Source organism: Podarcis pityusensis (genome assembly GCF_964106645.2).
Source record: "Podarcis pityusensis genome assembly, chromosome: 9".
NCBI lineage: Eukaryota > Metazoa > Chordata > Lepidosauria > Squamata > Lacertidae > Podarcis > Podarcis pityusensis.
In genome coordinates, this window is record NC_138034.1 from 75,109,284 (window position 1) to 75,123,612 (window position 14,329).

Below are 14,329 nucleotides of genomic sequence, written 5' to 3' on the forward strand. Positions count from 1 at the left end.
CAGCACTATTATGAATAGGAAAAGAGTGCTGGAGATACTTAACCAAGACATAAGAATGGATCAAAATATAAAAAGACTTGCCTCCTCCCCTTTGTGGGTCCTATTATTAGTCATGGATGGTCTAATACTGATAGACGCCAAAGTGTAATGTTGGAAATGCCTCATTGAGACATATTTTTGGCCTGATGTTTTTGACCATTTCAACTTTATTCCAATGAAATCCTTGAAATTTGTAGATGTGCATCTACTTTAAAAATTATGTTTCTGTAATAGGGAGATTAAGTGCAGGACAACAAAAGTGAATTCTGTGAACTTTCATGCTTTACAAGAGACTTATACTCCAACAAATGTGTTCATAGTCTTATTCTCCATGTTAAAATGGCTTGCTGTTTCACAGACAAAACTAAGAGGATGGAGAAGCCAAGACCTGCAAAGAGAGCAGAGTCCATAAATAATGAAGCATCCAGAAAGGATTCAGCAGAAGCAGCAGCAAATGAAACTGATAGTCTGTATCACAGTCATATTGGACGAGGTCTCTCATAAAGTAGAGGAATGCATGGGAAAGGGAAGTTGATGGAGAGACAGGCAGGGAGTGGACCCAGTCATATTGTGCCAGGGAGGAGTGCAGAGAAAAGCACACACAGCTCTTTGGGTGCCAGAGATCCACGAAGCCCCATAGAAACCCCAGGATTCAGCCCACTCTTTGCTGCTGGCTGTGGTGTTCCTTTACTGTATGGAGTCCAGAATGGCTCTACCATTAGGCAGAATGAGGCAGTTGCCTCAGGTAGCAGGTGCTGGGGTGGGTAGAGATGGGTAGACCACACAAGCTGCACTGCACCTCCTCAGTTAGTCTGCTGCCCCATCAGCAGTATCAAAATAAGAGCCAATGGTCAGTCCAGCTCAACTTCTGTATGTGGCATTATGTGTACAGAGGGAGCATCTTGTCATTTGTTTGGGGAGCAGAAAGTCATTTAGTATCAGACACTACTGTTTTCTGATCCAGACATTGGTCAGAAAAGTTTCCTCAAGCAGCAAGGCATCTCGCTTTGCTTCCTTCACCTGCTTACCCACCCAGATTACCACCCCCTGAACCATGGACTGTCTCTGGCTGATGGCTGCCACAGCATATGGAACCCCTTTTCCTGGGCTGGGAATGGTATGTTGGTTACTGATGGTTAAAGCAGAATTTTCTTTCTTCAAGCATCTGGTTTTCAGAACGTGGTTGCTTTCATCACATCTCCAACGGGTGAAAGATTTGTTGTACTTGAGATTTTCATCCTCACTGCCATGACACTGCTGATTTTCCTTCTATGTAAGTATATAATTAGCATACTTTGCAACTAATGTCACGGGCGTTCCTTCAATGCCAACAGCATTTCCAAAAAGAGATGGCAGGATCCACCTTCCATTTATCCCTTTCATCCCTCTTTGATTTCACGGAGGGAGTTACAGCTATCACCCATTGAAAGCAATGTCACTGTTTTCTTCTCCCTGAATAAGTGAGTTCCAGCACTTGGAACGGAAGCATAGGCTAACACAAGTCCCTGGAACACCCTGGACAATTCCCTTTCCCAGTTGCCATTCTCTGCTCCTTTCCCAAGTAATCCTCATCTGCTGGGGGAGAGCCCCAATTCCTGATCCTCGCCACCCTGCCCTCTGCTAGGGCTCCAATCCCTTGAAGGAAAATGCTTGGGGGAAACAGGCTGCAAAGGAAAAGGCCATGGCCAAAGTGGGTGTGTCCAGAGCCTACGTAAATATATAGATATATGCAAGGCTTTTTTCAGCCGAAATTCATCAGGACTCAGTTCCAGGCCCTCTCAGGTGGGCTCCGTTGCCAATCTAAGAGAACAAGGGAGGCATTCATGCTGAGTTCCAGTGCCTGTTTTTCTAGAAAAATAGCATTGGATAGATGAAGAAATGGCCTATTTTCATAGCTAATTCATTTTTAAAGGGCACTCCAAAGTAAGCAAAGCTCAGGGGGGAGGAAACCAAATGATCCAAGAATTTACATATTTTGAGCATACGGCAGGGCATGAGGCAGCTTGGCAAATGCAAGTGTGTAGGACAAAGAGGACAGGTGCATCTAGACAACCAAAAATCTAAAGCTCTCAAAGGAAGGCCAACCATCTGATGACAGAAGGAACAGGTCAAATGGAAACTTCAGAGCGCCAGGGCAGCCACAATCAAGGCATAGGAAACCAATATAAGGGCTGGGAGCAGAAAATATAAAAAGTATTAAAAGCAGTTTGGAACCAAATATTCCCTCCCCTAGCTCATCAGACTAGTAAGCTAGAACACAATTTCTTCATTTTTTTTCCTACCTACCTCCTCCTTAGATCAGAAGGAAATGAAAAAGAGAGAGGAGATTCAGGAGGCAATGAATATGATTCGAAACTTTGTTGTTGGAATTGAACCATTCTATCTGGACAAGGATGGTAAGCATTTTATTTCCACATCCTCACTTTTGCTAGAACATGTTTAATTTATAGAGACTGCAATTCCTGTAGTTCAATTTGGGATTCGTATTTTGTGAGCAATACATATATTCAGTGAAACTCATCACTTTTTTTTCATTGCTCAGCAGGAAGAAAAGCAGACGGTTGTGATTCTCACATCTCCCCACTAGAAATGCTGTCCTCCCCCATCAAACTGTAATTCACAATGTTTGTGCTTGTGCAATATTTGTGCTACTGCAAGATTTTAGCACTGGCACAAGGGAACTGTGTCCCCACTTCTCCCTTCTCTTCTGGCATCCCCAAAACTGCACTCCAGGGTGGGGAAAAACTTTGGGTTCCTGTATTTTTTGTATCTCACGAAGCATAATTGAAAACTGCAAAGTATTCTTTGTATATTTGGCTTTACTGTGTGACTCAGTGGGAAATTTGTTTGTGACTTTGTGATTCCCAGCAGGAAAGGAGGACATAGGAGGGGAACATAAAAGATACTTCATGAGTCACTTTCAATATCATCTTCATCATAATTTTTTATTTGTATGCCGCCTTTCCACAGTTAAAAAACAATTCTCAAGCAGCATAATGCTCAATGCTTACAGCATAACAAGATTTACATAATTTAAAAAGTCATAAACAAATAAACCACATAAAAAATACACAACCAAATGGGAAACAATTTCCACATAAATCAAAGTCTAAAACTAAGAATATAGCATTAATATCACAGTTTAAAATGACATAGGTAAAAAATAAGAGCAGTTTAAACAAAAAACAAAATGCAGTCCTCTCTGCCCAGCAGCAGCAGAGGCAGCCGTCCTTTAGAGAGCATATCAGACCCTGCCCTAGGCCAGGAGGTGCGTGGCAGGACTCAGGAGCTGTGATTAGGAGAGTGGATTGCATGGGTGTTTGGTCTGATCCAGCTGCAGGATTCTTCTGAGGCTTTTCATTGGTGATCTCAGCCACGGAGAATCAAGTCTGCCCTCATATTCATAAGAACCCCATCCTGGAGCTCTGCTTCTTGTTTCAGGCTAGATTGTTTTAAAATGTTTGAAAATGGTTTCTTAATATTCACAGATTGTTATTTCAGATACTCCTGCCTTAAACTGTTTCAAACCTTTAGACTTCCAAATACTCGCTGCAGCTCAAAACTTATCAGAGAAAGTGCGGTTTCTTGAAAACAGAAATGATGAACTGCAAAAGGAAATTGGTAAGCTACCCTATGATGCTGAAGAATTGTAGCACAGAGAGAACCTGCCCTGAGTCTGCGCCAGTTGAATGTCCCTCCTCTAGCTGAATACTCTTAGAGCCAGAGCAGAGTGCTGCCCTCCTTTGCACCCAGCCGCCCTAGGGAAACATCAGAGATATTCAGTTCAGCTCTCCTGATCTGCTGAATTGATTTAGCTTCTATGGTGAGGAAAGAAAAGACTTCGTTATTTTTGCTGTAGCAGAGACAATCAAAACAGCTCAGCTAAAAGACCTGTCCTTTATTATATTCACCCATGGGAGAGGGATTCTTGAATAGCACTCCCGAGGCAACTTCCACCAACTTGTTCAGAGAGACTGCTGGGCAGTGGGGTGGTTGGTGCAACAGCAAAATTTCTCCCCAGTTCCACAAGCCCATCATCAGAAAGGAGCCCTCAAGCCCCCTCACATAGTGAATTGGCTCATTGGCATGTGGGTTAGAATACCTGTGGACAATAGCAACCCTCTCTCTACCCACGGGCCTGATCTGTTGCCACAGCAAGTACTCAGACCGCCAAAGCTAGGTCAGGATAGGGTCCTCCATTTATCTGCACAGGTCTCTAAGGTGGGCTCCCCTTCACTGGAAACACTTCCTAAATAGGTAATGAATTTTAGGTGGGTTCCCACCAAGCAAGACCCAGTGATAACAGCAAGAACCTTTTATTGAACTAACAGAACTGGACAACAGGGGCAAAGCAACTGCTTATATACATTTCTGAAGTCCTGGACCACTGTCACTCTCAATATGACTGGTTGTCTAAACTCCCAAGCTGAGAATCATAACTGAGAGTTTAAGGGCCAATGGCAATAGCCCAAATCCTGAAATGTCCTGTGATTGGATATCATGTATCTAATCAGAACCCAGGGGTTCACAATCCTTAGTGCAGACTCAAGCTCAGGCAAACACAGACCACTGAATACATAACACCCCTCCCTCTTAGGCACAAAACCTCATCCCCATCAACACACATAGCCATCAAAGTGGAGAGGGCAGTGCCTCACCCTCTGGGAGTGCTGAAGCTCATTGCTAAAAACATGGTGGAGGAAGGGGAAAAAAAGATTTACAACAGAAAACAGATTTTGTTATACATAAAAAAAGGAAAATATCTAGGAGTTTTGTTAACAGCTAAGAATATTAATTTATATACTGCCAAGAATGTTGTTCTTATTTCAATCAGTCCCGGTGATAGGCAGTGTTGGATGCTTTGAGCAATGGCAAAAGGACATTTCCAGGTTTATCTGGCAGGGGAAGAAACCAAGGATAAAATATAAATTACTAACAGATGGAAGAAAGAGAGGTAATTTCTCCTTGCCGGATCTGAAATTCTATTACGAAGCATCCTGTTTCTGCTGGCTCCAGGATGCTGGATCATGCTGAAAAGTGCAGACATTCTAGATGTAGATTTATTATCTATTCTAGATAATAGATTTGGATGGCATGCTTACATATGGTACGAAAAAGCAAAGGTACATAAAGCATTTCAGAATCATATAATAAGAAAATTGATTTTCAGCATATAGGAAAAAGTATAAAAATCTCTATTTGAGGGGGTGGGACCCCTGGTGGATTTTCCCTTTGGAAGCAATATCTTTGAGAAAAGTGAACATAAGAGGTATAGATACTGTTAACTGAAGTAGAAAATCGGTTAAAAATTTTTTTAAAAAAAGAGATAAGAGATTGGCTACTAGCAACAGATTGGCTACAGTATTTTCAGTTGAATGATATCTTCAAGATAGACACAAAGAGAGCTTTTAGTCATGAGATATCAAGATTCCAAAAAGAACTTTTGGAAAATAGTACTAAAACATCTTTCCAAAATGTATAACCTGCGCCTAGAATGGCATACAAAGGACGAACAGGTTAAATCGGTTATGATAAACTGGGCAAAGGACTTAGGACATAACATACAAATAGCAGATTGGGAGAGGCTATGGAAAACAGATTTGAAATTCACAGCATGTTGTACGCTGTAAGAAAATTAAATGAAAATGATGTATTGGTGGTATCCAACTCCTACTAAGTTATCCAAAATGGATAGAACAACCTCTAAAATTTGTTGGAAATGTAAAGAGAAGGAGGGTAGCTTTTATCATATGTGGTGGTCATGCAAGATAACAAAGTCTTTCTGGGAATTAATAAATAATGAATTGGAAAAAAATGTTTAAAGTTACATTTGTTAGAAAACCAGAAGCATTTCTGTTAGGAATCTGTTAGGAATCACAGGTTCTGATATTCCAAAAGTCCAGAAAGGACTGTTTATGTATGCAACAACTGCTGCAAGGATGCTACTAGCCTAAAGATGGAAAGAAGCAACAATTCCGAACAAGGAAGAATCACAAACTATGCTGGACTATCCTGAAAAGGCAAAAGTGACTGACAGACTCAGGAATCAAGAAGACAGTGACTTTAAAAAAGCTCTCCCCTCGCTGCTAGTTTGTATCAGCCACAAGGGGCAGGGGCCAGAGTGCAAGTGGTTTTCCTGACCGATCCAATGAATTATTTTATGATTTATATACAATTGTGTACAATTGTGATTTAATTTGTTGGAAGCCACCCAGAGTGGCTTGGGGAAACATAAATAAGAGAATATAGGTAAAGTATTATGTTGTTGTTGTTGTTCTAGAGCTTGGCCAAAGCTCAGCAGGAGCACCTGTCATATCAGCTGGAATACCCCCCAGAGCCATTTGGAAGCCCACTGGATTCATCTTGTCAGCTCAGGCAGGGAGACTGCTTGGCAGCAAAGTGGGTGGTAAAGCAGCAGAATCCCTCATCTGTCCCAGTTGCCCAATGCCAGGAACCTACATTCTAGATTCCCCTCCCCACTCCACAACTCAACAGAGGGCCTGGAGAGAGAAAGATAATTTTGATAAACCACAACTACTCCCCCTTCCCAACCTTCAAGTCTGCCCTGATTCTGCCCTAAGTATCCAGGTGGAAACAAGTAGGTGAGGTTCTTCTGTGCTCCCTGTTCCACCTATGCCCACCCAGGTATTTACTGCAGCATCAACATGGGTTGAAGAGTTAATGTTTTTCTTGTTTTAAGATTTCTGAGCTTCCTAGATGAATATATGTTATCATGTGGTGACAGAAATGAACTTAACAAAAATAATTGAAATCTGCACAGACGTACAAGGTGGCTCCCCTTAAATTCCCTATCTTGTTTTCTTTTTCTCTTCTTCCTCTGGCTTGACTCAAAGACATCCTTACTAGAAACTTGAAAGATGGTTGGATTATATTTTCAAGTTCGTTCTATCTGTTTTCTCCTGAGCTACGCTCATGGGTGGATTCCAAAGACAAGTGTGAGAGGGAAGGTGCCCAGCTTGTTTCTGCAGATACAGATACAGAAGAAGAACAGGTGAGCATCAAAGCCGAGTATCTCCTTGAGTCAAAGGGTTCTTATCATCACTATCCATTTAAGAAGGTCCTATCCACCTGTATGCAGCCAAGACAGCAGCTCCATCAGTCAAGCCAAGGGGTGGGTGGGGCAGGGAGCAGCTGCTACCATCTGGGACTCAATGAGGTTTGTTAAAGCCACTGAACTTGAATAGCCTGAAACTGGCAGTCATGAAGGAGGTCTTGGAGGAGGAGGAGGAGGAGGAGGAGGAGGAGTAGATACTTGAGGGGAATCTATCCCTTGGATTTCCTGTAGATTCTTCCTCTGCTCTTTGAGATGTATTGAGTGCTTAGAAAAAAGGTTTCCCTCACCACCCTAACCCTTTGGCATGAGAGTATCATAGGAGCTTGCAAGGTATATCCTTCTCCCAGCCCCTTAGCCCGGGAGAGGAGCTACTGGGGTGCTGCAGGGCACAGACATGGGTGAGACCGCATCAACCATACCACAACCAGATTGATTGCAGTGTCTCTGGAACCAACAAACAAGCATAGATACAGAAATTGGAGTATTTGCTACACAGGTCACTGTCCCGATAGATGGTTCCAAGATGAACTGTTCTATGGCACAGTCATTTATAGTATCTGGGAATTTTAACTCTGTGTCATGACTGGAATACATATGTAAACAGTCTCGGTGAGGGCAGGTGAAGTTACCCTTCATTGCAATATTTCCTACTTGGGATTCTTCCTTGATTCCAATGATCATCACCCATCATCATCATAATTTGGATCAGGGGGACAATATCATATCCTCAGCACACAATTATTCTTGGTGCTTGATGCAACCATACATGGAATAGTATGTATTATTTTGATCGCTGCTTCCCAAAACAATGTGGATTGGACCTTCAATGGTGACACCTCCTCCTTTTGAAATGTGTTTGTTTTATGCCAATTGAATGTTTGTAAAGGGCTATTGTCTCCCCGAGAAAGGGACATTGTCAAGAAAGGCTTTGAGAGAAGTGCCTTGCTCCTCATTCCTACTGAAGATTTTCTGTTTTTTCTTTCTCTCCACGCCTACCGTAGTTTTTTATAGACCAGCAAGTAAAAGATCGTAGAAAGTTTTTTTGGATTGGACTCTTTAAAGACAAGGAAGGGAAGTGGACATGGGTGTCAGGGAGGCTACCTGAAACCGAGTAAGTTTTTGAAGTAACATATGTTAATGGCATAAATTCCCAAAACTTGCAGATTCTGTTTACATAATTGATACTTTCCCTCTCCAAATATATTTTGCCATGCTATTTTCTCTACTACCAAAGATCTACATATATACCCCTCCACATTATTGTCCAGGTGAGTGACTGCTGCTTCTCACTAGATTGGAGAGGCAGAAAGGCTTCTCTAACCTAGTGAATGTGGTGATTTGGAAGAGGATGAAGGCATCCTTTTAAATGGTTTGTGGTGATTAGCTCAGCTTCAAAAGGACTTGCAGGGACCTAAAGCTGAGCAACACTCTTTAGGAAAGTATTTCTACAGTTATCTGCTAAGCAATCTGAATAACCAGCAATCTCTAACCTAAAATGATAGCAGCAGATGAAGTAAGTGTGTAAGAGAGGGTAGTTCATGTCACTCTCTTGGATAGAATCATAGACGCATAGAAATTTAGAATTGGGCGAGACACCCAAGGGTCATCTAGTCCAACCTCCTGCAAAACAGGAATCACAACTGAAGAATCCTTGACAGATTCCTGATAGCTTTTGCTGTCAGCTGGCAGTTTAAGGCAGTTCATGGTTCCCTTTAAGTATCTAACAACTCTTTTCAGCTTGTGTTGATGGATGTACAAGGTCAGAGTAAGATCTCACTCATCCACAGCTTGGTAGTAGAACAGAGAACAGGACTGGAATTTACTACCAAGACTGGATTAACAGAGGGCTGCTTTAAATTTTGCAAGGTCTCCTGCAACAAAATCCAATGACATTCATCTCCGTTGATGCACCCAATACCAACCACTAATCCTTTTGGGCAAAGGTATTGAGTAAAGTTTACAAACGGGCAGTGGGGTTGTATAATACTAGCTGGGAACTTAAACCCTGTATGCCAGTGGTTCCCAGTTAGCTAAGTACTGCAGACCCCTTGTTTTTCAAAAGCCAAACCATCTTCCTTTGAAGATTTCGATATCTCTGTTGCAGTTTTTGTTATGTGAATGGTATAATGGAGTGGGAGGTTTGTGGACCAACAATTGGGAACCACTGCTGTATGTGAACTTAGACTTGATCAAAGGTCAGATCCAAGCAGAGGTGGAGCTAGGTGCTCTGGCATCTGGAGCAGTGTGTACCTGGGGGCGGGGCGAGTGTCCCAGGGGACTGGGCGCATGTCTCGGGGGGGGCACCAGCTGCCGTGAGCCTCCTTGCAGGTGCAGCCTGTGACGAGTGTTGGGGGCAGCGCAGCAATGCCTCCCCCCCTCAGGGATGGCACCCAGGGCAAGCTGCACCCACCCCACTCAACTTTTTCTGCCTCTGGATGCAACCCAAACATCTCATGGAAGTAAAAAGGACCCATTTCACCATTGTTACTAGTATCAAGAGATTCTTGGAGAGCTAAAAATGAGTTATACAATACATTTACAACATTTTTTGTGTGCTGTGTAGTTCAACTTGATTGAATATAAAATGGACACTGGAGAATGTAAGGCCTTATCAGAAGCAACGATAAACGGGATGGATGTTAAGACAGAAATAACTAAACATATTTTTAATGGTAGAAGGCACGGGGAGCAAGTGAGGAAACAGACCTCCAATCCTGATTGATCAGTGCTGCTCTTTCTTTTCTTTTCAGGTACTGGAATTTCTACGAGCCAAATACTGAAAGGCACCACGACTGCGCTGCAGTTACCTTTGATTGCTACAAAGGTTGCTGGATAGCATTAGAATGTCATCTACAAATACCATATATTTGTAAGAAGGTGCCTGATGATGTTTGGCTCTAAGAAGACACCTTAAGATGAGTGAAATTGGATCCCATGATCTCTTCATAAAAGCAAAACCAAGAGATCACCCCGCCCCACAGGTTTAATGCACAATCCACACTCTGCCATCTAGGCTATGGGACTCTTTGGCATCAGCCCTCAAAAACACCTTGAAAAGACCTTATTCTGCAAGCTCAGATGTAGATGGCTACAAAAATAGAGAATGGAAGGGTCCAGTCATAGCCTGTTTTCTGTTTAATGTATTTATTTGCAATGCATACCAATATCTGTCTCCTTACTCTGTGTGTTTGATGCCCCATTGCCCCTTCTGATCTCCATCACCACTACCTTACAAGGCACATAAGGACAACCCTGCATGCCAGGCAATGAGCATGGGGGCCACCCAGCGCCTGGTGTCTCATTCTAGCAGACTAATCACAAATACAACTTTGGCTTCATCACTAGGAAATTCCGATGCCCTTATTCTCATGTAGAGTTAACATTGGGCAACAAACACAGTGAACTGCTCTCGGTTTCTTCAGAACTTGGCAGGGGGCAAGACTGGGGCCCACAAACGTGTGGGCACAGCACTGGCAGCATGTGCTGCTCTTTTCATGGCGTTCATATGGCAGGGGTGCCAACTTGAATAAAATATTGGGGGTGGAGCAAGGAAGTTCCACCCTGCATAATCAATCACAAGACAGTGCACTCACACCATTTGAATGGCAATGTCCATGAACTTGGGGGAGGTGGCCCCCTTAAATATTTTATTGGGTCCTCTACCCCTAGGAGTTGGCTCCTATGCAAAGTGTCCGTCAACTGAGTTAAGTCACCAATTAGATTCTGCTGTTCAGAATCACACCTTTACAAGGTGTGAATAGCTTGGTCTGTGTTGAGGACTAGCACCCCAGGACTCTAGCCGGGAACCTCTCCTGCCACGTCTTGCATGAATGAAGGCTGGAAGTGGTTGTGGTTGCTTCAATCTGTCCTGCATATCCAACCAAGGAGAACTGATATTTTAATCATTTATTGACAAAAGGATAGCACCTTGGTGATATATATGATACTTGTGCCATGTATCCTTGTTCCTAACGCTGAAAGAGGAGGTCGTGGGGGTGTTTCATGAGGGAAGAACTGAAGCCAGCTTTCAGAACTTCTGGGTGGATTCCATCCTGTCATGTGGCTTTACCACAAGCTTGAGGGTTAGAATCACTGAATCATAGGATTGTAGAGTTGGATGGGACTCAGAGGTTCATCTAGTCCAATCCTCTGCAATGCAGAAATCTCAAACTGAAGCCTCCATGACAGATTGCCATCTAACTTCTGCTTTAAAAGCTCCATTAAAGGAGTCCACAGCCTCCTGAGGGAGACTGTTCCACTGTTTAACCACTCCTAGTGTCAGAAAGATGTTTAGTTGGAATCTCCTTTCTTGTAATTTGAAACCATGGGTCTGGACTTCTGGGTGTCATAGGAATGGCAGTTGGAGTGCAAGCCTGATTGTTCCAACAGGCTCAGTCTTCGCGAGGGGGTAGGGGAAGTACTAAGGCTATGTGCACCCCTAAAAAACCTAAAGGGATCTCTTTAGGCTCTGAAATGTGAGCGCTCTCTCTCTCTCCTGAGTTGCTTTGAAAGGAGCGGGGGGGGGCAAGATTGAGTAAGTGGTCCAACTCAACCCAGCAAAGAAAAGCCTAAAGTTCCAGCTGACAGTGTTTACTTTTCCAAAAAAAAACTGCAAAGCTGAAGAAATTCTTTGAACTCATTTGGATTGATCTGGCGATCTGATGCGAGGTTGAAACAGAACTCCATCCCAACTGCAGATGATTTTACTCTGCATGGAAATATTCTACAAGTGTAAGAAGATGTCTTTTTTCTTGCTTTCCTGCTTATGACTGCTTGTGACTAAATACCAAAGGATTATATTCCTAAGAAAACTTGCATAGAATATTTTATTTTGACTTTATTTAACATATGTCAGGAATTTTGGTGGCCAAGAATGCAGGAAGAAATCAAGGAATATGTCAAGGCGTGAGAAGTTTGCCAGTGAATCAAGAGGCCCTGGGAATCACCAGCAGGGTTGCTTCAACCACTTCCCACCCTTCCAAGGGCCATGGGAAGCAATATTGATGGACTTTATCACCGACCTACCGGAGTCACGGAAACAGACAGTCATATGGGTAGTGTTCTCTAAGATGGGGCACTTCATGCCCTGCAAGAAACTGCCTCTGATGCAGGGGATGGTGCAACTCTTTGTAGAGCATGTGTACGAGCTGCATGGGTTGCCGTGAAGGATCATATCGGATAGGGGGACGCAATTTACCTCCCAGTTCTGGAGGAAACTGATGCAACTACTGAAGGTAGAAGTATGTCTTTCATCGGCTAGGCACCCACAGACAAACGGAGAGTCAGAGAGAATGAATGCCACCTTACAACAGTACCTACGCTGCTATATGAATTAACAGCAAGATGACTGGGTGGAGAAGTTGGCACTCACCGAGTTTGCCTTCAACAACACAGTACACTTGTCTACACAACAGACCCTGTTCTTTGCCTGACCTGGCAGAGTATTTTGAAGGTCATTAGAACCCTGCTGGATCAAGCCAAAGGCCTATCTAGTTCAGCATTCTGTTCTCACAGTGCCCAGCAAAGTGCCTAATTTTATGGTCCTTGTGAGGTTATCCAACAGCCATAGGTTTTTGTGGACTTTCCTCTCCATGAACTCCTTGTTTTATCTGCAGGAACTTTAGCCACTTTCCTTCCTTTGAGGTAAAAGGGATATAAAGGAACAGGTCAGGGGGTGGTGGGATAGAACCAGCTATATCTCTATCTCTATCTATATCTATCTCTTATCTATCTATATCATCTATATATCTCTATCACTGAGACTTGGGATCTTCTTGATCCAAAAAAAATTCCCTTCTTCCAACACACCGATTCTACAATCATATCAATGGGAGGCTTAAAAAAAAAATGCCTATGGGAGGAGAGGAGAGGAGAAGAAGAGCAGCCAGGTCCCATTTTTTGCCCTGCCATTATGACCCCAGCGTGTGTGCCTTGGAGCCTTATCAGAGGCTCGAGGTCGTTAATTATTCATTGGAGGCGATTTCATAGGCTCGGCTCAGAGGAAGATGAGGCCTTATCAGCTTGGCTGAGTGGAAATGCCAACAATTATACCACACCCATCTGGCTAGGATTCCCCCGCAACTCTGGGTGGCTTCCAGCAGAATATAAAAATATAATAAAAGTCAAGTGTTAAAAACTTCCTGATACAGGATGTCTTCTTTTGTAGTTCTTAATCTCATAGACATCTGATGGGAGGCAGTTCCCCAGGGAAGGTGCTACTCTCATGAAGGCCTTCTGCCTGGTTTGCTGTAACCTCACTTACAGTGAAGGAGCAGCCAGAAGACCTTCGGTGCTGGACCTCAGTGTCCAGGCTGGATGACGGGGGAAAAGATGCTTCTTCAGTTATACAGGGCCAAGTCTGTTAAAGGTCAGCACCAACAGTTTGAATTGTGCTCAGAAATGTACTGGGAGGCACCTTTAGGGCCAGTGTTATATGATTCTCATATCTTTATGTATGCAGAAAGACAGGATATAATTTTTGAACAATATTTTTATTGGGAGGTAAAAAAAGGTAATGGACCCCTGAACGGCTAAGTCCAGTCGAAGGTGACTATGGGGTTGTGGATGTCATCTCACCTTCAGGCCAAGGGAGCCGGCGTAGGTCCACAGTTTTCCGGGTCATGTGGCCAGCATGACTGGCATGCGGAGGACCGTGACGAGTGCCAGAGCACACGGAAACACCGTTTACCTTCCAGCCACAGCAGAACCTATTTATCTATTTGCACTGGCATGATTTCGAACTGCTAGGTTGGCAGGAGCTAGGACAGAGCAATGGGAGCTTACCCCATCACAGGGGTTCAAGCCACTGACCTTCCAGTCAGCAAGCCCAAGAGGCTCAAACATAAACACAACAAACAACAAGAGAAACAAGGGTACGTAGTTATGAGGGATTTCTAGCATATGAAGCTTATCAGAGTCCAATTCAGAGTTTGTGCAGATCTATCCTTCTTTCCAAGTACAGTTCTCGATGAATTGCCATTGGTTGAAGGTCAGTTGCATGCAGGGCTTTTTTGCATCTGGAACTCACTGGAACTCAGTTCTGACACCTCTCAGGTGGACACCATTGTAAGAGAGCAAGGGAGGTGTTCATGGTAGGTTGCAATACCCTTTGAGTGTGGAAAAATAGCACTGGTGGCATATATGTTTTGATGATGACGCATTCAATAAATGTAGACCAAACATATTGAAATTTCACTGCTTCTGTTCCTTTTCTTT

The 14,329-nt window shown here is 43.3% G+C and overlaps 1 protein-coding gene across 16 annotated transcripts in view; it reads left to right on the forward strand.

The window, feature by feature from the left end:
• Positions 1 to 10,236, forward strand: part of LOC308485340 (CD209 antigen-like protein C) — a 61,045-nt gene extending 50,809 nt beyond the window's left edge. For 12 of the 16 annotated variants that reach the window (XM_081021103.1, XM_081021113.1, XM_081021110.1 and 9 more), the window contains 6 exons: positions 1,202 to 1,312; positions 2,337 to 2,435; positions 3,541 to 3,660; positions 6,894 to 7,051; positions 8,116 to 8,225; positions 9,865 to 10,236. In XM_081021103.1, coding sequence (XP_080877229.1) covers positions 1,202 to 1,312; positions 2,337 to 2,435; positions 3,541 to 3,660; positions 6,894 to 7,051; positions 8,116 to 8,225; positions 9,865 to 10,015 — 749 coding nt within the window. In that variant the 3' untranslated portion in view covers positions 10,016 to 10,236. The remainder of the gene's footprint in view (positions 1 to 1,201; positions 1,313 to 2,336; positions 2,436 to 3,540; positions 3,661 to 6,893; positions 7,052 to 8,115; positions 8,226 to 9,864) is intronic. The other 4 variants (XM_081021106.1, XM_081021105.1, XM_081021108.1 and 1 more) reach the window with 3 other exon arrangements.
• Positions 10,237 to 14,329: the final 4,093 nt, after the last annotated feature.